The following is a 27797-nucleotide window of genomic DNA, read 5'->3' on the forward strand; positions in this document are numbered from 1 at the left end:
CCCCCCGGACGGGGATTTGAGCCCCCAAAAGCCGGACATGTCCGGGAAAATCCGGACGTATGGTAACCCTACATTAGTAAAAGATATGTAGCAATAAAAGAACCATTGCAATTAGTGTAAAATTTTGCAGGTCATATTACAGTCTTTTATACAAGATATTAATTACTCCATGCAAATCTTGCCAAACGTGCCACCCTACTGCTAAAGATGTAAAATAAGATTGGTACCCTGTTTCAAATGCTTTGGAGTAGTCCAAAGTTGTCAAATTACTGGAATACAATTTTAGCTCATAATGCCAAAAAAATATATATGGGAATTCCTGTGTCCCCCAAAACTCTGTCTATTACTTAACGTGAAAAATATGTTAAGACTAGGACTGTCAAGCGATTAAAAAAATTAATCGTGATTAATCGCACTGTTAAACAATAATAGAATACCATTTATTTAAATATTTTTTGATGTTTTCTACATTTTCAAATATATTGATTTAACTTACAACACAGAATACAAAGTGTACAGTGCTCACTTTAGTTTTGATTAGGGTTACCATACGTCTGGATTTTCCCGGACATGTCCGGCTTTTTGGGCCTCAAATCCCCATCCGGGAGGAAATCCCAAAAAGCTGGACATGTCCAGGAAAATAGGGAGGGAGGGGTTGTGGGGCTTGGGTCTGGGCTGGGACCAGTGGTGCTCGGCTGGGGGCCGCTGGGGCCAGGGCAGACCGGAGCCGCTCGGCCGGAACCAGAGCCGGCGCCCCAGGGCCCGAGCTGATCCGGGCGGTAGACGCCGGGGCCAGAGCCTCTTGGCCTGGGCCGGCGGGCCGCCAGAGGGAGCTGCTCGGCCGGGGGGGGCCGGACTGGGCCGCGCCCCGCCCCAGCCCCAGCTTACCTGCTGCCTCCCTGTTTCAGGCTTCCCGCGAACATTTGATTCGCGGGAAGTAGGGGAGGGGGAGGAGCAGGGGGCGGAGCATTCCGGGGAGGGGTCAGAGTTGGGGCGGGGACTTTGGGGAAGGGGCGGAGTTGGGGTGGGGCTGGGGCCCCATGGAGTGTCCTCCTTTTTTTAAATTAAAATATGGTAACCCTAGTTTTGATTACAAGTATTTGCACTGTAAAAAAAACCAAAAGAAATAGTATTTTCCAACAAATACTTTAGTGCAATCTCTTTATCATGAAAGTTGAACTTACAAATGTAGAATTATGTACCAAAAAACTGCATTCAAAAATAAAAATGTAAAATTTTAGAGTCCACAAGTCCACTCAGTCCTACGTCTTGATCATCCAATCGCTCAGACGAACAAGTGTTTACACATTTGCAGGAGATAATGCTGCCCTCTTCTTGTTTACAACGTCACCTGAAAGTGACAACAGGCATTCTCATGATACTGTCGTAGACGGCGTCGCAAGATATTTACGTGCCAGATGCGTTAAAGATTTATATGTCCCTTCATGATTCAACCACCACTCCAGGGGACATGCGTCCATGCTGATGAGGGGTTCTGTTCAATAACGATCCAAAGCAGTGCATATTGACGCATGCTCATTTTTATCATCTGAGTCAGATGCCACCAGCAGACGGTTGATTTTCTTTTTTGGTGGTAAGGGGTCTGTAGTTTCCGCATTGGAGTTTTGCTCTTTTAGGACTTCTGAAAGCATGCTCCACACCTCGTTCCTCTCAGATTTTGGAAGGCACTTCAGATTCTTAAACCTTGGGTCAAGTGCTGTAGCTATCTTTAGAAATCTCACATTGGTATCTTCTTTGCGTTTTGTCAAATCTGCAGTGAAAGTGTTCTTACAATGAACAACATGTCCTGGGTCATCATCCAAGACTGATATAACATGAAATATATGGCAGAATGTGGGTAAAACAGAGCAGGGGACATACAATTCTCCCCCAAGGAGTTCAGTCACAAATTTAATTAACGCATTATTTTTTTAACACGCATCATCAGCATGGAAGCATGTCCTCTGGAATTGTGGCCGAAGCATGAAGCGGCATACGAATGTTTAGCATATCTGGCATGTAAATACCTTGCAGCCAGCTACAAAAGTGCCATGCAGATGCTTGTTCTCATTTTCTGGTGACACTGTAAATAAGAAGAGGGCAGCATTATCTCCTGTAAATGTAAGCAACGTTGTTTGTCTTAGCAATTGGCTGAACAAGAGGTAGGACTGAGTGGGCTTGTAGGCACTGAAGTTTTACATTGTTTTGTTTTTGAGTGAAGTTATGTAACAACAACAACAAAAACCTACATTTGTAAGTTGCACTTTCAGGACAAAGAGATTGCACTACAGTACTTGTATGAAAATACTATTTTTTATTTTACAGTGCAAATATTTGTAATAAAATATACACTTTGATTTCAATTATAACACAGAACACAACGTATATGAAAATGTAGAAAAACATCCAAAATATTTCATAAATTTCAATTGATATTCTATTGTTTAATAGTGCGATTAAAACTCTGATTCATCGCGATTAATTTTTTTCATTGCGATTAATTTTTTTGAGTTAATTGTGTGCGTTAACAGTGATTAATCGACAGTCCTAATTAAGACCCATACAACATTTCTTCATTCTCAGTGTTAATGACAAAAAGAAAAAGCAAAGCTACCTGGAAACCTAAAGCTCCACCAGATATTATGTATTGATTATGAGAACTTAAAAAAAAAAAAAATCCTTCTGTAAAGAAGGAGTTAGAGTTTAGGTATTGTATTCTTTTAGAATCCTTTCATTTAATATATATTCAATATAAATCTGGAACTGATCTTCATAATGGAATCAAAACTTTGCAAGAATAGCCATATCATGCCATTCGTTTATAAGCGTAACTCCACACTGATTTAAAGAGCAAATATCTTAAAAACTGATAGCACAAATGGCACTGCACAATCCTGCACCAGTGCAGTCAATGGGAGTTTTACTGTTAACTTTAATGAGCGCTGGGTGAGGTCCTAAACAGATATTGTTATACCTAATTATTTTCCACATTTCAATGTTACTATACAGAATAAATATTTAATCATACTACTGTCAGCATTTTTCTTCATTCTACTTGCTGAATTTATCAGTGTTGTTAGCAGCAATATTTCAGCTAACAAAAGGGAACTCCATTTGAAACGCCCATTTTCTGTTGCTTATGACTTTCTGAAAAATGCTTCCCATCTTCAATTTAAGACCAAAAGTGATTTATTTTTAAGTCTCAGCAAAATCCATTTGGTTAATGTTCATGAAAATATTAATTTTATTCTGTTTTAAAATGTATTTATTTGGGATTTAAATCATAATAAAAAAAAAAAAAAAGAGGACACCTATCCAATACTCTACATGCTTTAACACACCATTTACAATACAATAAAATCCCAGCAGCTTTAAAGTTATCTCCACAGAATTTCGGCCAGTACATCTACAAAAAGTCCTTTCCAGCCATTCAGTGTTGAGGAAACCGCATCTCAGCTCTCCTCCAAAGCCCAGATACATACAAGTATTTTTCAGTGTGCCTGGATGGTCGCCAAATTTGGGCTATTTCAGATCAGAAATGGATGGAGCAAGTTCAGAAGCCCTCACAGGAAATGTTCTGCTAGCTAGCTCCTCTGTCTTTTTAATGAGAAGATTCCAGCTCAGGAACCTCTGGTGACTACAGCTGTGGTAGAAGGACATGGAGAGAAATGATTCTTTAGGCAGGCTGGTCCCAACCCATTTAGGGCTTTATGGATTATAAACAATATCTCAAAACTCCACTTGGAGATCAATGGGCAACCAAAGCAGATCCAAGAGCACTGGTGTCCTATGTTCCCAGGATGATGACCCACTCAATAAACAAAGCACTGCATTCTACATCAGCTTCAATCTGAACAGTTTTAAGGGGTAGCCTTAGGTGAAGGTTCCCACAGTAATGTTAAATGGGCCATGCTGCATATAAAGAAATATCGAACATAATACCACATATTTCCCAAATAAAAATTAACATCCGCAGAGATGGTTCTAACTTACAGTTAGAGTTGCCCGTGATAGATCCCTAGGGAACCATTTGGCAGCCCAGAATAGCCAGAGTACTGCTCCTGCCCTTGACATGCCCTAACTAGATTGGCATAATGGGCCACAAAGCAGCCCAGAAATGTGGCCCTTAACTGCTGACCTAATTGATGAATGGAAAGTTGTGATTTACTTGAAGTTTGGGATGAAAATTATAATCAAAGCAGATTCTCTTTATATTGAAGCAATGTTTAATGTGTTTTTTAAAATTGTGACAAACTATATTGCTGCATTGTATATTTGTTATATATTTTACTTTCCACAGATGGAAGGCTCCATATGGTACAGCATATTGTACTGAAGACAGTGAGAAAAAACAAAAATTAACTAGTAAAATATCATGCATTTTCATGGTGAGTAGGAGAGGAAGACAGAGATAAAAATGAGGTAGAGATTTCACCACAAAATATCTAATAACTTAGGGGAACAGGCACTGGACTTCAAACCAGAAGACCATGAGGACTAGTCCCAGCTCCTCCGCTGTTAGTATTCGAGCGGACTTCTTCATACCCCTTTGGTGCAATTCTGGGGCATGTGTAAGAGCTGCTTGGGACAGAGGGCACTATTTTCAGGGCCTGTCCAAATGGATCAAGAGCAGAGTCCCCACTACCAAATTGGGCCCAGATTAATGAGTTTTGGGGCCCTGTGCACTATGGAAGCTGTCCCCTCACCAACCTTCCTTAAAGTGCCCCGGCCCCTTACGTACCCCACCCACCACATACCCTAGAATGCCGCTCTTCCCACCCCTCACCTAGACTCCTGAATGCCCCTCACACCCCACAGATATGCCAATAATTCTTCATCAAAACCCTCACTTATTCTGACAATCCCTACACACATCCCAGTAGCCCTGACATACATCTGGCTCACTGCAGCCCCCAACACCTCAGGTGCATTGGTCCTTCCCCCACCAAATCTTCCACTCATCCCCAACCTCTCACCCCCAAGAGTCCCCACTCACCTCATAGCCCACCAACAACTCATCGCCAGTCCCTTGACCTTCCTGGCCACTCACTGGCACTGCTTCCGTCCCAGGCTGGGGTGGATCCTCCTGATCCCAGATGCCCAGTTCCACTCACTCTCATTGCATGCCCCTCACTCACACAGCCCCATACCACTCAGGTTTGGCCTGGCTGCCCCCTGTCATGACAGAGAGGCAGTTGGGCCAAATCTGAGAGATTGGCATTGCAATCTGGTGCATGGGGTGCATTTGTTCTGTTTTTTGCTGATTAAGGGTCCCCCTGAGATGGAGGCTCTGTGCAAGTGTACAGAGTGCACAGTGGTTAATCCAGGCCTGACCAAGAGAGGTGTCAGATAAGAGGCATGTGCCTAGAGGCCAAAGCCAGGAACAGTGCCCAGCCCCAGCAAGTGAGGGGCATTTGGGATTCCGCATTTGGATCCCCTCACAGTCTGGTGAGTGTCCAACAGGGAGACCTCAAACAGACCTGTGACATTGCCATCTTAGGGAAAGCAATTATCATTCACCCATTTTTACACATGACTGAAAAAAGTTGTGCAAGATTACTTCAGGAACAGTTGGGAACAAATCTAAGGTTTCTAATATGACAGATCACTGCTCTGCCACTTAGCTACACTACCTTTCAGAATGAATATGCGAAATTATGTCCTTAGCTATTTTGCCGCTAACCAACAGACCACACACTGCTCCCAGAATCAGGAATAGAATCTGGGAATCCTGATCCCCGATATTTCAGTGCTATCTCAGGAATAATTACACAGTGTACTGGCCAAATGTGTGTTGTGTCCCCTCTATGGGTCAGTCCCTATCAAGGATAATAACTAGGATGGATAAAAAGATTGATGATTTAAAAACAATTTTTTTTTATTTTTATCATTTAAATTGGATATCCATATTTATTAAATTAAACTATTGTAAATTAATTTTGAAATTGGCAACCTATGTTAAGGCCTAAACTTATTATAATCTATTAAAATCATATAAATTAAATAAAAAAATATTAAGCAAGTTTGTTGCCAAGTTTTAAAGAAAAATCACACTACTGAACTAGTGGAAGTCACTGGCTAAGCACCTGGAGCAGAGTTTGTTGACTTGCTAAACCAGCTTTTGACAGCAGAAGCCTCTTCTCCAAGTGCAGAGAGAATATTTTCTTCATTTCAGTTTATTTGACTAGTTCATTCAAAGTTAAGAAACCAACTGAGAGTTGAAAAAGCAGGAAAGTTTGTTTTCCTCTTCCACTCTAGGAACAACAACTAGGTGTGAGAGGATAAGAACTAATAGTTCTAGAATCTTAAAGGATATGTTGACCAGAAACAATAATTCAGTTTGCTAACTACAGATAACACTTTCTTTTTTAAGAAATTAGCAAGATCAGTAAGACACGTTTGCTAAACTTTTTTTCTTATGTATCCAGTACATTTAATAAAACAATTAAAATTGTGTTGTATTTGAATATCCATCCAAATAGAACTTGATGCAAATTGCAAGTAAAATATTAATAATCATCTAGTAAATGAGAAATGAGTTGGTCACCATTTTCTAACATAAAATATGTAAAAATTAAGAATCTGGAAAAAATGTAACTATGCTACATAATTGCTTAAACAAACATGTATAGATATAGTATACCTCCTCATGAGTAAAAGGAAGCAGCAAAATTAGTGGAAAGTCTATATTTACTTGCAAATCAACATGCTTTACCGCAGCATTTTTCAAACTTCGGGTCGCAACCTAGTACTGGTCAGCACCGCTGGCCGGGACGTTAAAAGTCCCATCGGCGGTGCTGCTCAGCTAAGGCAGGCTAGTACCTACCTGTTTCAACACTGCCCTGAGCCCCTCCCCAAACCCAGAGCCCCTCCTGCACCCCAAACCCCTTATCCCTGGCCCCACCCCAGAACCTGCACCCCCAGCCCAGAGACCTGACTCCCTCCTGCACCCCAATCCCCTGCCCCAGCCAAGAGTCCCCTCCCATACCCTGAACCCCTCATTCCCGGCCCCACCTCGCAGCCCTCACCCCAGCACCCTAACCCTCTGCCCCAACCCTGAGCCCCGGCTCCCACACCCCAAACCCCTCACCCCCAGCTCCGCTGGGTCGCAGGCATCAACAATTTTCTTCAACTGGGTCCCCAGAAAAAAAGTTTGAAAACCACTGCTTTACTGGACACAAATGAGAATTAACTTTTCTTTAAGAAAATAATTCAAAAGTACTATTGAAAAACACAATTAAAACTGATGATTTAAACCAATGTTTCCTGCTTGCTGATTTAAATCAGAATTAAAATCAGTGATTTAAATTGTTTTGATTTAAAAATCAGTCTACCCTGATAATAACTTGTTTCATCAACTACTCCTACAGCTCAAGTGAACAAGGTTTGTATTATTGAGCTGAAAACCCTGGGTTTAATCCCTGTTGATGATCCAGATGGGAGAAAATACTATGTAATTGAATCTTAATGTCTACACACTCAAGGCTGAATTGAGGCGGATACCTTTCATAAGCACAAACTCTAAAAATTGTTTAAAATGACATGTATGCAAATTATTTGCAAATATGAAAATTAGTTCATTCAATAACTGGCATGTAATGTCAGCACATGAAGCTGCAAAAAAATGACAGCTGTCTTTATATAATCCAATAACATTTGCTGTCATATATATTAGTACCTATATTAATGGCTGTATCAAGAAGTATTAATAAGTATTAAAAAAAATCTGATTATTCTTCCAAATGTTCACTTCTCTGGAGCGATTACACTGGAAAGAGCAGTATTTGACCACCAATTCAGTTTGCAAAATACCATATGATGTAGAATTAGTTGCTATTCAATAACCCAGAGTAACCAAAAAAAAAACATTTTTTTTTCAGTAGAATTACAAGAATGGGGGAAGAGGGAGAAATTGGGGGGGGGGAAAAACTGTAGGGAATAAACACACCATCAGAATACTAAGTGACAAGAACACCGAGTGCAGTGATCTTCTAATACACTGAGCATTACTGATGAGAGAAAATGAATTCTTGGAGCTTATAAGGCTTAGTGGCTCATACTGGAACCAGCTGCAACATTCAGTTAAATACAGTAAACAAGATTTTTTTTTTCTTGCTCAACAGAGAAACTCCATCTTTAGACAGATCATAATCCTCAAGTAAAAAACTGCCCATTTATCTGATTTTATAATATAAATTCCAGAGGCAGCAATCAGTATTTTTAGCTAAAAATGTACATATCTAGGGTTTCAATAATAGATTTATTCGATTTTGTCTGACATAACCAATGTATTTAGCTCAGTACTGGGTGACATTTTCTGTGACTGTTCTGCATGCCTAAGATGCTATTTGTTTTATTCACTCAACCCTTGCCCCCAAAATCCTAAAACAAATTTTTGCCTTCAAGCCTCCTTGCTTCTTTTAAAAATAAAGACCGCTACAACTGAAGTTTAGACTGGACTTTTCATCCCAAGGACCTCAAAATGTATAAGTTATACACAAAATAGCTACCTTTTATACACAATGCAAATTTATTAACTATAATGCAGATCTCAATGGCATATTCTGCATTTATTTCACACATCTGCTCCAAACGCAGAACTTCCACTGACCTCAATCTAAATTTTGCACATTGCAAAAGTGCTTTACAAACACACACAGGTATCATTTCACTTACCACAAGCGTTAAATGCCTAAGTGAACTCTACACAACAGGTTAAGATAGGAAATAAAGAAAAATACTTTAACTGATTGAAACTGCAGCTGAAATTTAAGTAGGCAGAATGTAATTACTCAGACTGGAGTCCAAACAGGATACAAAGGGTAAGGGGATAATACCCCCATCACGTGTTTAAAGTATCATGTGATCTTTAATGGCCACCACATTTGGCCAAGACCTCAGTTTTATGTCTTGTTTGCACTGATTTAGAATTGATTTTGAAATAAAATTATTCTGTTTAACTGCCAGGAGGCAAATTTGTCATGTACACATGGGAGATAGAAGAAGGGTAACATGCAGTGTCAGCTATGGGTAGTCTTAACTCAGGAAGTTCCTTCGAGAGGAAATGTAACCAAACTCCAAACCTGGAGACAGTGGAACTTTCTGTGCCTGCGTCCTGTAGATAACTAACTGCTTGGTTTGCAAATAATGCAAGGGGGGGAGGGGAAGTAGATGAACAATAAGGGGTCACAAGAGGGGTGGATACATGTAGCTTGCTAACTATGTATGGTAATGATAGCAAATTTTGGCCAATTTTGGATCGATAGATTAGCATAGTCAACTGCATACAATGCTTTGGTGTAAGTGTTTTCTTTGTTCTTGCTGACTTATGAGCTCGAACCCAATTGCAATTGAAATAAACAGATCGCCCCTCCCGGGGCTCCTTGCTTGATTAGCTGTGTCCGTCTCTCCTTATTCCTCAGTTGGAACGGACAGGAATTTCTACGACAATTTGGAGAAAGAACATCACTTAACAGATCATCAATAGCTGATGTGAATTTCCAACAGCAGAGAATTTTGAGATTCCAAAAAGTGGTTTCAATCCATTCAAAATTTTGAAAATTTTCTGCAAACTGGAATTATCATTCTATAATCAGTTCTACTGGGAGCCTGGGTTCTGGGGGAGTCTGCCTGGCAGGTTGCCAAAAACCAGGGACCATGGAAGCCCTTAGAGCGCTGACTCCAGGGCAGTCTGCCTGGTTGGGTGTTCCAACTCCAAGGTAACTCCTGCAGCCAGGAAGCCTAGAAGCCCTGGGAACCAAGGCTGTTCAGAAACCACAAGCCTAGGCGCTGGGGGCAGCCCACAAAGTGGGCTGCTGAGGAGCCAGGATTTCCTAGAAGCCTAGCCGGTGTGCAGAAGAGGAATCAAGTTGGTGAACTGGCCGAAAACTGATGGAAACCCCCCAGGCTTCTGGAGGAATTCTGTCAAAACTGACAGTCCTGCAGAATGTGTTGATTTCAATGAATAAACAAATTCTGAAGAAAAAAATATTTCTAATTTTTTCTGACCAGTTCTAGTTTCAACCCTGTAAAATTATTAGGGATTTTTTCCTTCTGTGTGAACTAATCAGTTTCAGGAATAGAAAACAAGGATACCCAGTGGTCATTCCTGTGTAATTTCAGATAGTAGAATTATATAAGCTTTTGAGTAATATTCTGTCAACAAAGCAAATGCAAAAGTTTACTGGGTTCCTGGCTTTGAACTGATTTTCTTAGTACACCTTGAACAATAATTTTAGCCAATATACTTATTTGTAATGAAATCTGCTAAAATAGCATGCATATCTTAAAAACATGGATCTTTTCAATTCAGGTAAGCACAAAATAAATAAAAGTGTTTATATTATATCTAAAATGAAATAAGCCATAATATTTAAAGTTGGAAGTAAAAGCTATTTCAAAAATAACTGGCACAGAAAAAGTTGTCTGTTCTATTTTTTCCAAATTCAGAATGTTTTCCCAATTCTTGTAATGAACAAGTATATAACCATCTCCCATAAATTAGAGCTAAATAAGTCCATCACCCATGCAAATAGTTTCCTTCAGTACATACGCTTGTTTACCATTGTACTTCTGTGGGTTTAAATGACTGGGAGAAAAATAATTCAATTTCAATATGAAATTAATTGAAATGTACTGAAATTTCTAGTTGCACACAAAAATATAAAAAAAATTACCTTTAAAACCATCCTAGTGATCTTTTACCAGTTTAACTGAAAGGAGAGTCCTCCATGTGTTACTCTAAGCCAGGGGTAGGCAACCTATGGCACGCGTGCCGAACGCGGCACATGAGCTGATTTTCAGTGGCACACACACTGCCCGGTTCCTGGTCACCGGTCCAGGGAGTTCTGTATTTTAATTTAATTTTAAATGAAGCTTCTTAAACATTTTAAAACCCTTATTTACTTTACATACAACAATAGTTTAATTATATATTATAGACTTATAGAAAGAGACCTCAGCACTCCACTTCTGAAAAGTTGCCGACCCTTGCTCTAAACAAAGAACATACAGTGTATCTTTCATTATTAGAATTATTGTTTTCATAGCTACAAGTCCCAATAAACTATTAACAGACATATATGCATACTGAGCAATGTTCTGAGACCACGAGAAATAGCTCCCTTAATTACTGCTTACTCCTTAACACAAGAAAGGCAGAGATTTGACTGGAATAGAGAGAAGATATGCAGTCTAGCTGATAGGAACCAAGACACAAGAACTCTTGAATTCTAATCTTAACTCTTATCGAAGACCTGCTCTGTGTCATTGGACAAGTCACTTAACCTCTGGATCCACCTCATAATCAACCTCACAGGAGTGTAATGGAAGTCAATTATGCCGGTGAAGTGTTTATATATATTAGAAACATACACAATTATTCTTCTCTCACATGTGATTGTTTTCAAACATTACAAAAATAAAAGATAATTTCTGATTTACTTTTTTTTTTAAAGAGTTCCAAGTGTAACTTGTTGAATATTTTGTTGGAATTCAGTAATACTGGACTTTCACCTTTATCAAAGCAGAAGGGCTCTGCTCATGCTGTTATTTCATAAAAAGACGTGCTACTGAAACTGGTGAAAAAGGATATTCATTTTCACTCTTACATTGTGTTTTACCATTCTGAATCCCTAACCTATGACGTAATATATTATAAACATATCTGGGTCAATGCATGCAGCTGATAAATAGGTAAGGAACACTTTCAGAGAGGTGTATTCTAGTGATTGGAGTACAGGACTGGAAGCCAGGAACTTTACAGTTCTAACTCTGATGTAGGCCTTTCTGAGCTCTTGAGCATGTCAAATAATTGTCACATTTTCCACTTAACTCCTGCCTCAGTTTTCCTATCTGTAATATAGGAACACTATTGCTTTACCTGTAAAGGGTTAACACGCCCACAGGTAAAAGGAAAGGAGTGGGCACCTGACCAAAAGAGCCAATGGGAGGGCTAGAACTTTTTTAAATGGGGGAAAAAAAACTTCCCTTTTTCTTCTTTTTGTTGTCCTGCGAAAGTAGAGACACAGAGCAGCAATGCTGTAAGCAGCTTTAAAACTATGTATGAAAAAGCATCAAATCACACCTCAAACTACTTATCTGAAACCCCAAATATGTAAGTAAATTAGGGAATGACTAGGAAGATGCGATTAGGGTTTTTGTTTTTATTTCTTATTGGCTTGTGGACTCCTCTGTGCTAACCTCAGATGCTTTTGTTTTGCTTGTAACTTTTAAGCTGAACCTCAAGAGAGCTATCTTGATGCTTAATTTTTGTAATTGTTTCTTTTAAAATCTAGCAATAGCCTAGGTTTTCAGATTTATTAAAAAGAAAAAAAAAAGAAAATACAATTTCCCTTTTTTAAGAACAGGATTGGATTTTTAGTGTCCTAAGAGGTTTGTGCATATGTTGTTTAATTAGCTGGGGGCAACAGCTAATTGCCTTTGTTTTCTTTCTCAGCTCTTCCCCGGAGGGGCGAGTGAAAGGGCTTGAGAGTACCCCACAGGAAGGAATTCCCAAGTGAGCCTCCCTGGGTCCCAAGGAGTTCTTTTGCACTTGGGTGGCGGCAGCATCTATCCATCCAAGGTCAGAGAGAAACTGTGACCTTGGGAGTTTAATACCAGCCTGAGTGGCCAGTATTAATTTTTGAATCCTTGCGGGCCCCCACCTTCTGCCCTCCAAGTGCCAGAGTAGGGAATCAGTCTTGACAGTATCTATCCCCATATTAATATATCGAAGTAATTGAGCAATTCTAATAATGTAAATATATTGAGAGGCTGAGTCTCTAAAGCAGGCTTGACAATACCCGCATAACCAGTTCTCCCTAAAAAGAAACATTTCATGCCTTTGCTTCCCTCTGTTTTACTAACAGGCATCTTCAGACTCTGGACATGATAATTTTAACCCCTGCTGTCTCTCCCCTTCCTCTTTAGTTTATCCCCTCCTAAATAAGTCCCTAAGCCAAAAAATCATAGAACTAACGTAATTTGCTGCCATCACATTGTTCACTGTGCTTGTGTGTTATACCCATTCCCACATCCTGTGCTTGTCTTGTCTATTTAGATTGTAAGCTCTTTGGTGCATGGACTATGTACTACTCTGTGGCTGCACAGCACCTGGCATAAAGGGATCCCATTCTTGGTGGGCCTTTAAGAACTGCCGTAATACATAATGATATACCACACAAATCCTGAAGGTGAGCAGGAGCCTGCCATTCTCTCTTCAGTGGTCTTCCCTACTTCTTATCACGGACAATTAGGGGTATTTAACATGCAGTGACAATATAAAACAGAGACTGGGATTCTATCTATTCAGTTTCCTTTATTTATTCATTGATTTATTACAGCAGTTCTCAAATTCTGGCAACTGGAGGACCCCCATTTTGATTTACAAAATTTTCACAGACCCCCAAATCCCTTGCTCAGCCCCAGGTCCCGCCCCCCACTCTACCCCTTCCCTCAAGGCCCCACTCTCACCCCACCTCCAAGCACACCCTATCCCCGCTCCTCCCTCTCAGCACCTCCTGCACGCCGCTGAACAGCTATTCCCCGACCTACAGGAGGCACTGGGAGGGAGCGGAAGAAGTTGATCAGTGGGGCCCGTGCCCCGCTGAAGTATCCTCACGGACCCCAGTTTGAGAAACACTGATCTTCTATGTACGTGTAAAAACTCCTTTGTAAAAAATACTTGTAATACAGTTGCATAAGTGTATACTGTGTGATGTGGGACTGCACTTGTACATAGTGCTTTTGTTTCATATAATTTGGACTTTTTTCCACTGCATGTACAACAGTCTTTCCTGTTCAAAACTGCAAAAATTAACAAAAAAAAGATTGATTTTTGCCAAGACCTTTCTGTCTTTGACCCCACAATAAAAAGCATCAAATATGTTGATGTTCACTAACTGCAGGTTACCCATATCACTTCTTGAGATGAGTACACAGGAGGTTTTGTCTATTTTTTTGAAATCCCCTTTTCATGACTCTTCTATAGTTCAGCTTGTCACTTAGGGCTTGTCTAGGTGACTGCTTAGTTTGCAGCAAATTGGAGCATAAATCTACCTTGCATTAAGCGCCTTTGGGGACCCTGCTGCCATGCACTGTAAGTTCTCTAGTGCGCTTTAATCGTCCGTTTCAAAGCACGGTAGAGCAAAGAGCACTACAGAACTTTTGTGTGGAGCAGCAGATCCATATGGGCACTTAGTGCTGGCTAACACAAGGTAGATTTACACTCTGGTTTGCTGCAAATTAAGTTTCCATATAGACAGGCTCCTAGTGATATTACCTCCTGCTTCTGACGATAACAAATGATATCTTCACCAACTGCAGGATTGGGCAGCCACACATTCCGAGTTCAACTCTGACTTCTGATTAGAACACACAACTTTCAATTACTTCAATGAAAGTTACATATATTTATCTGAAGGCAAAATTGGGCCCAGATGTTCCCAAATATAATACTTGAAAAGCAGGCATAAGGATGTCAACACAACTGGATACACAGGGGAGAGCCATTCTTTCTGTCTCTCCTGCAATTCTTACAGCAAACATGTTCTGGGTGATGCCTCTCACAGAGAAAGGTTGAAATGTCAGAACTTAAAAGTTTCCTGGCAGTTGGAAAAGCCCCATTAATATGAGTGAGACTCTTGAGTTTCACTGCGCTGAGAGGTTTCCTGCCTGACATGATGCAAATAACTCCACCTATTGAGTAAATTCTTATCAGTGAGGCAGTCATTAGCTCCAGGGAGAAAGACAAGTGGGTTTTTCTTTTGAAACCAACTAATTGAAAAATGCTGCAACCCAGAGGACTAAACCAATGTCTGATTGCTCCTCATATTGCTATGCTCCTCATATTAGATGATTCAAAGTTTCTTTAGACTGGGACACTGTAGCCACCACAGACTGCCTTATGGTATGATTGTAAGTTAAATCAAGTTATCTATACCTAACTCTTCTCGAATTATCCTATTTTGAGCAAAAGCTGCCCCATCACAAAACACTTTGAGATGCACAAACTGGTTGTGTTAGCAGGTGGCAAGTCATGCTAACTTGAGCTTTCTCTATACCACTTGATGAGCCAACTAAAGTTAAAAGCACCTCCACACTTAAAATAAGGAGTTTTAGAATAATAAGTATTATCTAGACCGTCCCTGACAGGTCTAACCTGATCTTAAAAATCTTCAATGATGGAGATTTCACAACCTCCCTAGGCAATTTATTACAGTGCTTAACCATCCCTGACAGGAAGTTTTTCCTAATGTCCAACCTAAACCTCCCTTGCTGCAATTTAAATTGCTTCTTGTCCTATGCTCAGAGGTTAACAACAACAATTTCTCTCCCTCCTCCTTGTAACAACCTTTTATGTACTTGAAAACGGTTACCATGTCCCCTCTCAGTCTTCTCTTTTCCAGACTAAACAAACCCAATTTTTTCAGTCTACCCTCATAGGTCATGTTTTCTAGACCTTTAATCATTTTGTGTGGATTTGACTCAAATTAGGGGGAAAACTCAACTTAATTGCAAGGAGGACAAACCCTAAGGTATTTCCATCACAGACATCTGCACAGCAGCTAGATCAGTGGTCCTCAAACTTTTGTACTGGGGACCCCTTTCACATAGCAAGCCTGTGAGTGCGACCCCCCTTATAAATTAAAAACTTTTAAATATATTTAACACCATTATAAATGCTGGAGGCAAAGCAGGGTTTGGGGTGGAGGCTGACAGCTCACAATCCCCCATGTAACCTCAAAACCCCCTGAGGGTTCCGAACCCCAGTTTGAGAACCCCTGAGCTATATGGTCTCTTCACAGAGTTTGCAAAGAATTATTGCTTGGATTAGGCCTGCAGGAAAGAATTTTATTTCAGACTGTGTCCTGAAATTTGTTTCCAATATAGGAGAAGTCAAACGCTCTCCCTGTCAAAAGGTAGGTTTATTTTACTTCAGTTGGCCTGTTTTTTCAAGTTTTCCCACCCTACTGATTGTGGGTTGATTCAGGTATAACATATATCTTGTACATGCCTGAAGAATTTTGAGATTAGCATATCTATCTAGATCAGGGGTCGGCAACCTTTCAGAAGTGGTGTGCCGAAACTTCATTTATTCACTGTAATTTAAGGTTTCACGTGCCAGAATTACATTTTAACGTTTTTAGAAGGTGTCTTTCTATAAGTCTATAATATATAACTAAACTATTGTTATATGTAAATTAAATAAGGTTTTTAAAACGTTTAAGAAGCTTAATTTAAAATTAAATAAAATGCAGAGCCCCCCGGATCGGTGGCCAGGACGCGGGCAGTGTGCGTGCCACTGAAAATCAGCTCACGTGCTGCCTTTGGCACAAGTGCCATAGGTTGCCTACCCCTGATCTAGATAGACCAATCTACCCTAGATAGACACATGTCCCTGTTCCCACTGTTTGGAGGGCAGCATGTTTGCTTGGCAAGGGGTTGTATGCTCTGGCCAAAATTAGCCTGATTTGTACTAAACAGTACTTTTATTCATCTGTAACTAGAGAACAAATGAAAAAATATCCTGTACAGGTTAGGAAGCCTGAAATTGTATTCAACAATAAATATTTCCACACATGCTTTCCCTCCTTGCTCCTATTTAGGACAGATATTTTCCCACAAAAAATAAGTTTTTCAGAAAACCGGCAGCATTATTTGCTATGGATCAGAAGGCAGCTGTTGCCCCCCTCGAGGCAAGTTTTCATAGATCTATATGCTCTACTTCCTTCCCTGCCACCCCAAGACTTTGCAGGATATAATATCATCATATATATTCTATACACCAGCAGTTTTCTTTCTGAAATGACATCCTTGAATAACAGATAAGAAAACTGCTATTGTCTAACTCTGTCAAGGAAGTTAGTACACTGGTTTTCACCACAATCAGATTCACATCCTCTGTGGCCTAGGTCCAGAAGGGGACATAACACACACTGACCAATGGATTACTTGTGCAGTTCTCCTCCCTGGCTATGCATGTCTGCTCTAATCTTGGCTCCCATCGAACCGTACAAGACGTTGCTCTGAGAGGGTCAGAGAACAGCGATCTCTGTGTCACCTGGTGACAAGCCCAGGCCAGGCAGGCAGGATAGGGAATACCCAAAGCTAAGGAAGATACAAATGGTGGCATATTGAGCCCTGTGTTACCTAAGGCAGAGGCTCCCTGTACCCCAGATAAGCGATGCAGCAAAGCCCGTCAGTGTGTAGGTTAAAGCAATGATTCTCAACCAAGGGTACGTGTACCCCGGGGGTACTTAGAGACCTTCCAGGGGGTACATCAACTCATCTAGATATTTGCCTAGTTTTACAACAGGCTACATAAAAAGCACTAGCGAAGTCAGTACAAACTAAAATTTCAGACAATGACTTGTTTATACTGCTCTATATACTATACACTGAAATGTAAATACAATATTTATATTTCAATTGATTTATTTCCAAACTGTATGGTAAAAAATTAGAACATAAGCAATTTTTTAGTAATAGGCTATGACACGTTTGTATTTTTATGTCTGATTTTGTAAGTAAGTCGTTTTTAAAGTGAGGTAAAACTGGGTACGCAAGCCAAATCAGACTCCTGAAAGGTGTACAGTAGTCCAGAAAGGTTGAGAGCCACTGGGCTGAAGCGCGCTCAGCCGGGATAGCCACTGTGGCCATCGCTCGGGGGCGGGCGGGCAGCTGGGGAGGGTGGTGGGCAGATGGCACCGGAAAGGAGTGTGCAGCGGGGCGGGCGGGCAGCAGTGGCCCAGGGAACGAAATGGGAGGTCAGGGGCTCTGCAGCTCCCCGCAGCAGAAGGGGAAGGATGACCGACTCTACTGTACAGTGCCCCCTGCCCAGGCGCAGGCCGCCGCCTCCCCCCATGGAGCTGCCCGCGCCTGCAGTCGGGAGAAGCGACCGCACCGCACCCTCCCGACCCCCTGCACGGGCGGAAGCACTTTAGGTTCCCGCTCCCCCACCAGCACCCTGGACTGAGAGCGACGACCGACCGAGGCGCGATCCCGACACGCATGCGCGCCACACACCCACCTCGGGCCTTCCGGGAGACGGGCTGGGGGCCGGCACCGCGCCCAGCTCCTCACGGTGGAGCCAAGAGGGCGGAGGGGTTCCGGGCGAGGCGTGTGCGCACGCGCGGCAGGGAGGTGTAGTGTGACCCGAGCCACCCCTCCGGCCTCGCCCCGCGGGGCCATTTAAAGGCGGCGGCGGAGGCAGCGACTCTGTTGTACCACCAGCCGCGCAGCGCTAGAGCAGCCCCGACTCTGCCTCCCAGCCCCGCTGTAGCTGCCACCATGTACCGTTACCTAGGGGAGCTGCTCGCGTCCCGCGCCGGGGCCGGCTCGCTGCTGGCGGGCACGGAGCCCAGCGCGGCGGTAGCAGCAGCTCTGTGGGGCGGCCCCAGCGGGAGGCTCCCGCAGCGGCGGCGCTACAGCGAGGCGGAGCGGGAGGACGACCCCAACTTCTTCAAGATGGTGGAGGGCTTCTTCGACCGCGGCGCCGGCATCGTGGAGGACAAGCTAGTGGAGGGGCTGCGCTCGCGGGAGAGCCCCGAGGAGCGGCGCCACCGCGTCCGCGGCATCCTCCGCATCATCAAGCCCTGCAACCACGTGCTCAGCGTCTCCTTCCCCATCAAACGCGACAACGGAGAGTGGGAGGTGATCGAGGGTTACCGGGCGCAGCACAGCCAGCACCGCACCCCCTGCAAGGGAGGTGAGCTCCGCACCTCTGTGCGCGCACACACACGGCCAGCACCGCACCCCCTGCCCGGGGGGTGAGCTCTGCACCCTCACCATCACCATACACGCAGCTGGCCCCGCCCCCCCCCCCCCACCCACCATTCAGACAACCGGCACCGCACCCCCTGCAAGGGAGGGGAGAGCCCCTCTACCCTGGTATATAGACATCTAGCACCCCGACAACCTGCAAATTGAGACCCACGCATGAGATCCACGTATAGACAGAGCCATACATACTGGGGTACCCCTGCAAGGTTCGTGAGACCTCCTCATAGATACCCAGCACTCCTCATGCGGAGCCAGTACTGCACCTATATAAACTAACGCAGCACTGCACTACCTGCAGGAAAGGGGACACCCCAGCCCCATGGATTGTTAACACTTTATTTTCCATACATTCATAGTTAGCACCCAACCCTCTGCAAAGCAGGAGACTCTCTTTAGTCATATACAGCCAGCACTACACCCAACAAACAAGTGATTAAAAGTAGAGTGAACCAGGAGAGAGAGCTTTCACTGTGCCAGCCCAGGAGGGAAGGGCAATTATTGGGGATCACTGCTTACCCAGAAATAGGGAGAGTTCTCTTCTACTTTCAGCAGAGTGGGAGCTATAATTCCCCCTTGGTTATCTCCTGCTTCAAACACAGCCAGCAATATATCCACTGTAAGAGTAATGAGATACCCTCATACTCCTTTCACAAGGTACAGTTCCAGCTGTGAAGTATAGGAGGGTATGTCTACACTACGAAATTAGTTCGAATTTATAGAAGCCGGTTTTATTGAAATCGGTTGTATACAGCCGATTGTGTATGTCCACACAATAAAATGCTCTAGGTGCTCTAGTCGGCAGACCTCGTCCACAGTACGAGGCTAGCGTCGACTTCCGGAGCATTGCACTATGGGTAGCTATCCCACAGCTATCCCACAGTTCCCGCAGTCTCTGCCGCCCCTTGGAATTCTGGGTTGAGATCCCAATGCCCGGATGATGCAAAACAGTGTCGCGGGCGGTTCTGGGTACATGTCGTCAGGCCCCTCCCTCCCCCGTCACAGCAACGGCAGACAATAGATTCGCGCCTTTTTATCTGGGTTACCTGGGTTACCTGTGCAGACAACATGGAGCCCGCTCAGCACAGCTGAGCTCACCATCACCATATGTCCTCTGGGTGCCGGCAGACGTGGGACTGCATTGCTACACAGCAGCAGCTGCTAACTGCCTTTTGGCGGTAGACGGTGCAGTAGACTGGTAGCCTTCATCGGCGATCTGGGTGCTGGCAGCCGTGGGGCTTGCCTTTTGGCAGTAAATGGTGTATTATGACTGTTAGCCGGCCTATTACAAGTCGGGTCATCGCACGTTAGCAGAGTCTTCCCTGAGCAGCAGCTCGTGCAATAGGCCTGAAGACCATCGTCATACACCGCCCAGTATTTGCTGCCAAGCACCCAGAAAGATGCCGAGGGCTATCAGTCACGCTGCACCGTCGTCTTAAGATGTAAAAAATAGATTTTCTCTGTATTCATTTGCTTCCCCCTCCCTCCGTCAACAGGGTTTTCAGTTTAATCTTTGGGGGGGACCAGTCTGTGACAGTTGTTTGTGTCTCTCCCTGATGCACAGCCACCGTTCTTTATTTTAATTCCCTGTGCCTGTACGCCATGTCGTCACTCGGCCCCCCTCCCTCCTTCCCCTAGGCCGTCAGATACTACGTTTGCGCCACAGCTCGAGCCGAGAAGCGGTTCGCGCCTTTTCTTTGAATTCTGGGTTGAGATCCCAATGCCCGGATGATGCAAAACAGTGTCGCGGGCGGTTCTGGGTACATGTCGTCAGGCCCCTCCCCCCTCGTCACAGCAACGGCAGACAATAGATTCGCGCCTTTTTACCTGGGTTACCTGTGCAGACAACATACCACGGCAAGCATGGAGCCCGCTCAGCTCAGCTGAGCTCACCGTCACCATATGTCCTCTGGGTGCCGGCAGACGTGGGACTGCATTGCTACACAGCAGCAGCTGCTAACTGCCTTTTGGCGGTAGATGGTGTAGCATGAGTGATAGCCGTGGGGCTGGCAGCCGTAGTGCTGCATTGCACCAGCCCCTTGCAGGCGATGGTATATTATGACTGGTACTCGTCGTCGTCGTACTGGTATGGCTGTCAATCATGGCCACCTGGGCAGACATGCTACTGTTTCGATGATGACGGTTACCAGTCATAATATACTATTTTCTGCCAATTGCCCAATATTGTCTGCTAAGCACCCAGAAGAGGCCGAGGGCGATGCTGGGTGCTGGCGGACGTGGGGCTGGCAGACGTGGGGCTGCATTGCTACACAGCAGCAGCCCCTTGCCTTTTGGCAGATGATGGCATATTATGATTGGTATCCGTCATCGTCATACTGGTATGGCTGTCACTCATGCTGCAGCGTCGGCTGCCACCTTAAGATGTAAAAAATAGATTTGTTCTGTGTTCATTTGCTTCCCCTTCCTCCGTGAAATCAACGGCCTGCTAAGCCCAGGGTTTCCAGTTTAATCTTTGGGGGGACCATTCTGTGTGACAGTTGTTTGTGTTTCTCCCTGTTCCTGTACCTGTACGCCATGTCGTCACTCGGCCCTCCCTCCCTCCCGCCCTCCTTCTCCTGGTCCATCAGATACTACTTTCGCGCCTTTTTTCTGACCAGGCGCCATAGCTAGCACTGGGATCATGGAGCCCGCTCAGATCACCGCGGCAATTATGAGCACTATGAACACCACGCGCATTGTCCTGGAGTACATGCAGAGCCAGAACATGCCAAGGCGAAACCCGGACCAGGCGAGGAGGCGATTGCAGCGCGGCGACGAGAGTGATGAGGAAATTGACATGGCCATAGACCTCTCACAAGGCACAGGCCCCAGCAATGTGGAAATCATGGTGTTACTGGGGCAGGTTGATACCGTGGAACGCCGATTCTGGGCCCGGGAAACAAGCACAGACTGGTGGGACCGCATCGTGCTGCAGGTATGGGACGATTCCCAGTGGCTGCGAAACTTTCGCATGCGTAAGGGCACTTTCATGGAACTTTGTGACTTGCTTTCCCCTGCCCTGAAACGCCAGGATACCAAGATGAGAGCAGCCCTCACAGTTGAGAAGCGAGTGGCAATAGCCCTGTGGAAGCTTGCAACGCCAGACAGCTACCGGTCAGTCGGGAATCAATTTGGAGTGGGCAAATCTACTGTGGGGGCTGCTGTGATCCAATTTGCCAGGGCAATGAAAGACCTGGTGATAGCAAGGGTAGTGACTCTGGGCAACGTGCAGTCAATAGTGGATGGTTTTGCTGAAATGGGATTCCCAAACTGTGGCGGGGCCATAGACGGAACCCATATCCCTATCTTGTCACCGGAGCACCAAGCCACCGACTACATAAACCGCAAGGGGTACTTTTCAATGCTGCTGCAAGCCCTGGTGGATCACAAGGGACGTTTCACCAACATCAACGTGGGATGGCCGGGAAAGGTACATGATGCTCGCGTCTTCAGGAACTCTGGTCTGTTTCGAAAGCTGGAGGAAGGGACTTTCTTCCCGGACCAGAAAGTGACCATTGGGGATGTTGAAATGCCTATCGTGATCCTTGGGGACCCAGCCTACCCCTTAATGCCATGGCTCATGGCAGCCTGGACAGGAGTCAGGACCTGTTCAACTACAGGCTGAGCAAGTGCCGAATGGTGGTGGAATGTGCATTTGGACGTTTAAAAGCGCGCTGGCGCAGCTTACTGACTCGCTCAGACCTCAGCGAAAAGAATATCCCCATTGTTATTGCTGCTTGCTGTGCGCTCCACAATATCTGTGAGAGTAAGGGGGAGACATTTATGGCGGGGTGGGAGGTTGAGGCAACTCGCCTGGCCGCTGATTACGCGCAGCCAGACACCAGGGCGGTTAGAGGAGCACAGCAGGGCGCGGTGCGCATCAGAGAAGCTTTGAAAACGAGTTTTGTGACTGGCCAGGCTACTGTGTGAAACTTCTGTTTGTTTCTCCTTGATGAACCCTCCAACCCCCCCCACGACCCGGTTCACTCTACTTCCCTGTAAACCAACCACCCCACCCCACCCTCCCCTCCCCTCCCGCTTGCAGAGGCAATAAAGTCATTGTTTTTTCACATTCATGCATTCTTTATTAGTTCCTTACAGAGGTAGGGGGATAATTGCCAAGGTAGCAGGGATGGGTGGGGGAGGAGGGATGGAAAAGGACACACTGCATTTTAAAACTTTAACTCTTATTGAAGCCCAGCCTTCTGATGCTTGGGCGATCATCTGGGGTGGAGTGACTGGGTGGACGGAGGCCCCCCCACCGTGTTCTTGGGCGTCTGGGTGACGAGGCTATGGAACTTGGGGAGGAGGGCTGTTGGTTACACAGGGGCTGTAGCGGCGGTCTCTGCTCCTGCTGCCTTTCCTGCAACTCAACCATACGCTCGAGCATATCACTTTGATGCTCCAGCAGACGGAGCATTGCCTCTTGCCGTCTGTCTGCAAGCTGACGCCACCTATCGTCTTCAGCCCGCCACCTCTCCTCTCGTTCATGTTGGACTTTTCTCATCTCCGACATTGACTGCCTCCACGCATTCTGCTGTGCTCTATCAGCGTGGGAGGACATCTGCAGCTCCGTGAACATCTCGTCCCTCGTCTTACGTTTTCTCTTTCTAATGTTCACGAGCCTCTGCGAAGGAGAAACATTTGCAGCTGGTGGAGGAGAAGGGAGAGGTGGTTAAAAAAGACACATTTTAGGGAACAATGGGTACACTCTTTCATTACAAGGTCGCATATTTCGGCTTGCAGGCAGCCATCGTAGGCCACAGTGTTTTGGCTTATTTAACCTTCTTAACATGCGGGAAAGGTTGCAAACAGCAGCGCATTTCCCATCTCAAGGATGAATTGGGTTGTCCATTTAAAATGGGGTTTCAATGTAAAAGGAGGGGGCTGCGGTTTCCCGGTTAACATGCGGCACAAACACAAGTAAACCACCCCCCCACACACACACACACACACGATTCTCTGGGATGATCACTTCACCCCTCCCCTCCACCGCATGGTTAACAGCGGGGAACATTTCTGTTCAGAAGAGCAGGAACGGGCGCCTCTGAATGTCCCCTTAATAAAATCACCCCATTTCAACCAGGTGACCGTGAATGATATCACTCTCCTGAGGATAACAGAGAGACAAGGAATGGATATTGTCTGCATGCCAGCAAACACCGGGACCATACGCTGCCATGCTTTGTTATGCAATGATTCCAGACTACGTGCTACTGGCCTGGCGTGGTAAAGTGTCCTACCATGGCGGACGGGATAAGGCAGCCCTCCCCAGAAACCTTTTGCAAAGGCTTTGGGAGTACATAAAGGAGAGCTTTCTGGAGATGTCCCTGGAGGATTTCCGCTCCATCCCCATACACGTTAACAGACTTTTCCAGTAGATGTACTGGCCGCGATTGCCAGGGCAAATTAATCATTAAACACGCTTGCTTTTAAACCATGTGTAATGTTTACAAATATTTACAAAGGTACACTCACCAGAGGTCTCCTGTGTGCCCTGAGGGTCTTGGGTGAGTTCGGAGGTTACTGGTTCCAGGTCCAGGGTAACAAACAGATCCTGGCTGTTGGGGAAACCGGTTTCTCCGCTTCCTTGCTGCTGTGAGCTACCTACAGTACCTCCATCGTCATCTTCCTCGTTCCCCGAACCGTCTTCCCTGTGTGTTTCTCCAGTGAGAGAGTCATAGCACACGGTTGGGGTAGTGGTGGCTGCACCCCCTAGGATCGCATGCAGCTCCGCGTAGTAGCGGCAAGTTTGCGGCTCTGCCCCGGACCTTCCGTTTGCTTCTCTGGCTTTGTGGTAGGCTTGCCTTAGCTCCTTAATTTTCACGCGGCACTGCTGTGTGTCCCTGTTATGGCCTCGGTCCTTCATGGCCTTGGAGATCTTTTCTAATACTTTTCCATTTCTTTTACTGCTACGGAGTTCAGCTATCACTGCTTCATCTCCCCATATGGCGAGCAGATCTCGTACCTCCCGTTCGGTCCATGCTGGAGCTCTTTTGCGATCCTGGGAGGACTCCATGACGGTTACCTGTGCTGATGAGCTCTGCGTGGTCACCTGTGCTCTCCACGCTGGGCAAACAGGAAATGAAATTCAAACCTTCGCGGGTCTTTTCCTGTCTACCTGGTCAGTGCATCTGAGTTGAGAGCGCTGTCCAGAGCGGTCACAATGAAGCACTGTGGGATAGCTCCCGGAGGCCAATAACATCGAATTCCGTCCACACTACCCCAATTCCGACCCGCAAAGGCCGGTTTTATCGCTAATCCCCTCGTCGGAGGTGGTGTAAAGAAACCGGTTTAAAGGGCCCTTTAAGTCGAAAGAAAGGGCCTCGTTGTGTGGACGTGTCCAGGCTTAATTCGGTTTAACGCTGCTAAAGTCGACCTAAACCCGTAGTGTAGACCAGGCCTCAGAGTCATTTTTCTGTTTCTCAGCTAGTGTTGGCTCCCTGCAAAAGATAGGAAACACATACACAGCCAACATTGCACCCCTAAAAGGGAGTTCATGTTCCCAGTACTGCATATTCAACAGTGCTAGCCCTGCAGCCCCTCCAAGGCCTGGTGGGGAGCTCCTTGCCACTGACTCCCTACATCCATCCGTGCATTCTCTGCAAGAGAGGCCAACTCCCATCTCTGTCCCATCCTAGCCACATGCCTACCAAAATAAGCAGTAGAATGTAAATATATATGTATTTACATAAATTCAACTGCAAGTCATTTGAAGCACATACTTTCTATTTTCAGCTTGCATTGTAACAAAACTTCAATGGGTGGAAGAGGAGGAACTTGGCTTACATCTATGGGGCACTTAGAGCTTGATAAGCACCTTCTACAAGGGAAAATAATTTTAGTACCATATTTCCAATGATTCTGTGCTTACGAAGAAGGTGGGAAGTAGAGGGATTTCAGTTCGTTAATATTTAAATGTTCGCTTAACCCCTAAAATGCTAGGGTGCTTTCAACCACTTTTCTAGTTTGTTTAGGAGATTTGATTGTGACATCCCAAGGTTATATACTAATGTCAGGGATCCAAAACAGTTCAGTTTTGTCTTGCAAAGAATGATCATTCTCATCCAGGGAATATTCTGAGCAATTCAAATTTACCCAGAGACATTCTCAGCAAATCTCAAACGTTAATATCATGAATGGTGAGATCTGAGGAAGTATGTACACTTGCATAGTTTAATTATGAATTGAAATTAGAAAGCTGTTTCTAATACATACTTTGATTTAATACAAAATCCCCTCCAGCCCAGAACAGGAAAATAGCTAATTGGTCAAGTTTCTAGGTAGATGTACAGAAAAAGCCAAAAACTAGCGTTCTTCTAGGAAAAGAACGTCACACCTTTATAAGAGAATTGAAAGGATTGTCCCACCCCAAGGCCCGGTACAGGCAACCGTGCATACCTAATACTTCCAGGGCTGTGAGCCTATGAAGCAAGACTCCCAACCATCATTAAGGACTCAACCAGTTAGTCTCTAAGGTGCCACAAGTACTCCTGTTCTTTCAGCCAGTACTATATCCCCTTGAAAGATAGTTAGACATCCTGGCTTCCAGCCTGGATCAGTCAGCACTGTGCGCTCTGTTAGGTGCATAATCTTTCAAAACAGTTACTCTGAGATCATTACAGGCGAGTATAGGACTTCAAACTAAACACCTTACCTTTGCCAGACATCTGAAATTGTAATTGTACAGAACGCACCCTGCATGTTGTGTCATAATGGACCGCCTCTTTCTGGTTGCTAGAAAAAGATTGGGGGAGTGTTAAGAACACTTACTCATCTTATAAAGCATTAAGTATAGGTGCTCTCTAGGTCTGACTATTGGATTTATGCTTAGGATTCGGATTCCTTAACTTCCTCTTGAAAGACTGAGGCACTTTTCTTCTGTTTTTTGGTACAATAATCTACTTTTGAGATTTTTTTTTGCTCTGCAAGTTGGACTGTTTGCATCGTTTTTAACTCTATAGCAACACTGCAGTTTGACACCTATGTGTCAGCTGACTTGGGCACACACTGCTTAGGCTACAGGGCACTTTACTTAAGGTGTAGACATTCAGGCTTGGGCTGGAGCCCAGGCTTCGGGACCCACCCAGTCCTCGTCCTCAAAGGAAATGTGCACAACAACTTCAAAAGATGAGCATGGATGCTTAAATTCATAACTTTGCTGGATACTAAAAACTGGTCTTAATAAAGACACTGTATTTGTGTCTTCTTACAACAGTCTGTAACCCACTAACCCCTCTTTTGCCTATGTTTGCAGAGGGGTTAATGGGCCACTTAACCTTGAACGTCCCTTAGAATTTGTTTACTTATGCTATACAACCTGTTCCACCTTGTAATAGGTGTAACACTCGATACCTTTCCCAGAACTGAAGAAAAGCTCATTTCTTTCACCAACAGACGTTGATCCAATAAGGGCTTGTCTACACTTAGAGCGCTGCAGGAAGTACTCCACACCCCTGAGTGACCTAGTTATACAAACGTGAGTTTGTAGTGTAGACCAGGGCAATAGAAATAAATGGAGATATCCGATCTCCTAGAGCTGGAAGGGACCTTGAAAGATCATAGAGTCCAGCCCGCTGCCTTCACTAGCAGGATCAAGTACTGATTTTGCCCCAGATTCCTAAGTGGCCCCCTTAAGGATTGAACTTACAACCCTGGGTTTAGCAGGCCAATGCTCAAACCACTGAGCTATTCCCTATAAGGATATTATCTTAACCACCTTGTCTTTAAATTGGTGTGGGCATTTTAAAATACATTTTCCTTTGACTCTGTTTCAAGATGTGCATTTCTGATGACTTAGGAGTAAGAAATGAGAACATCAAACTCAAAGCTCCTCTCATACAGGCAATGGCTTTATCTGCGTGGAGTCAGTGTCCCTAACTATTGCCACAACCTTGTCTGAGGCCTGGCCTACACCAGTGGTTTTCAAACTGCCGGTCACAACCCAGCTGCTTTTGTCAACCTAACTCTGTAAGTATCTACTCTAAAACGGTAGCTCCCACTACACCAACTTAGTA

General features: G+C 44.6%; 2 protein-coding genes across 3 annotated transcripts in view; one reads left to right on the forward strand and one right to left on the reverse strand.

Annotated features, from left to right (window-relative positions):
• Window positions 1-18050, reverse strand: part of SHLD2 (shieldin complex subunit 2) — a 65987-nt gene extending 47937 nt beyond the window's left edge. Inside the window, exon 1 of the mRNA XM_034776694.1 lies at window positions 18032-18050. The gene's annotated coding sequence lies outside the window, so the exon portion shown is untranslated. The remainder of the gene's footprint in view (window positions 1-18031) is intronic.
• Window positions 18051-18177: 127 nt separating this feature from the next.
• GLUD1 (glutamate dehydrogenase 1) overlaps window positions 18178-27797 on the forward strand; it is a 55885-nt gene continuing 46265 nt past the window's right edge. Inside the window, exon 1 of one of the 2 annotated variants that reach the window (XM_034776695.1) lies at window positions 18178-18709. In XM_034776695.1, coding sequence (XP_034632586.1) covers window positions 18292-18709 — 418 coding nt within the window. In that variant the 5' untranslated portion in view covers window positions 18178-18291. Of the gene's footprint in view, window positions 18710-18852; window positions 18872-27797 lie in introns of those variants that run through there. The other variant, XM_034776696.1, reaches the window with a different exon arrangement.

The sequence above is a fragment of the Trachemys scripta genome, chromosome 7 (genome assembly GCF_013100865.1).
Source record: "Trachemys scripta elegans isolate TJP31775 chromosome 7, CAS_Tse_1.0, whole genome shotgun sequence".
Classification (NCBI taxonomy): Eukaryota; Metazoa; Chordata; order Testudines; family Emydidae; genus Trachemys; species Trachemys scripta.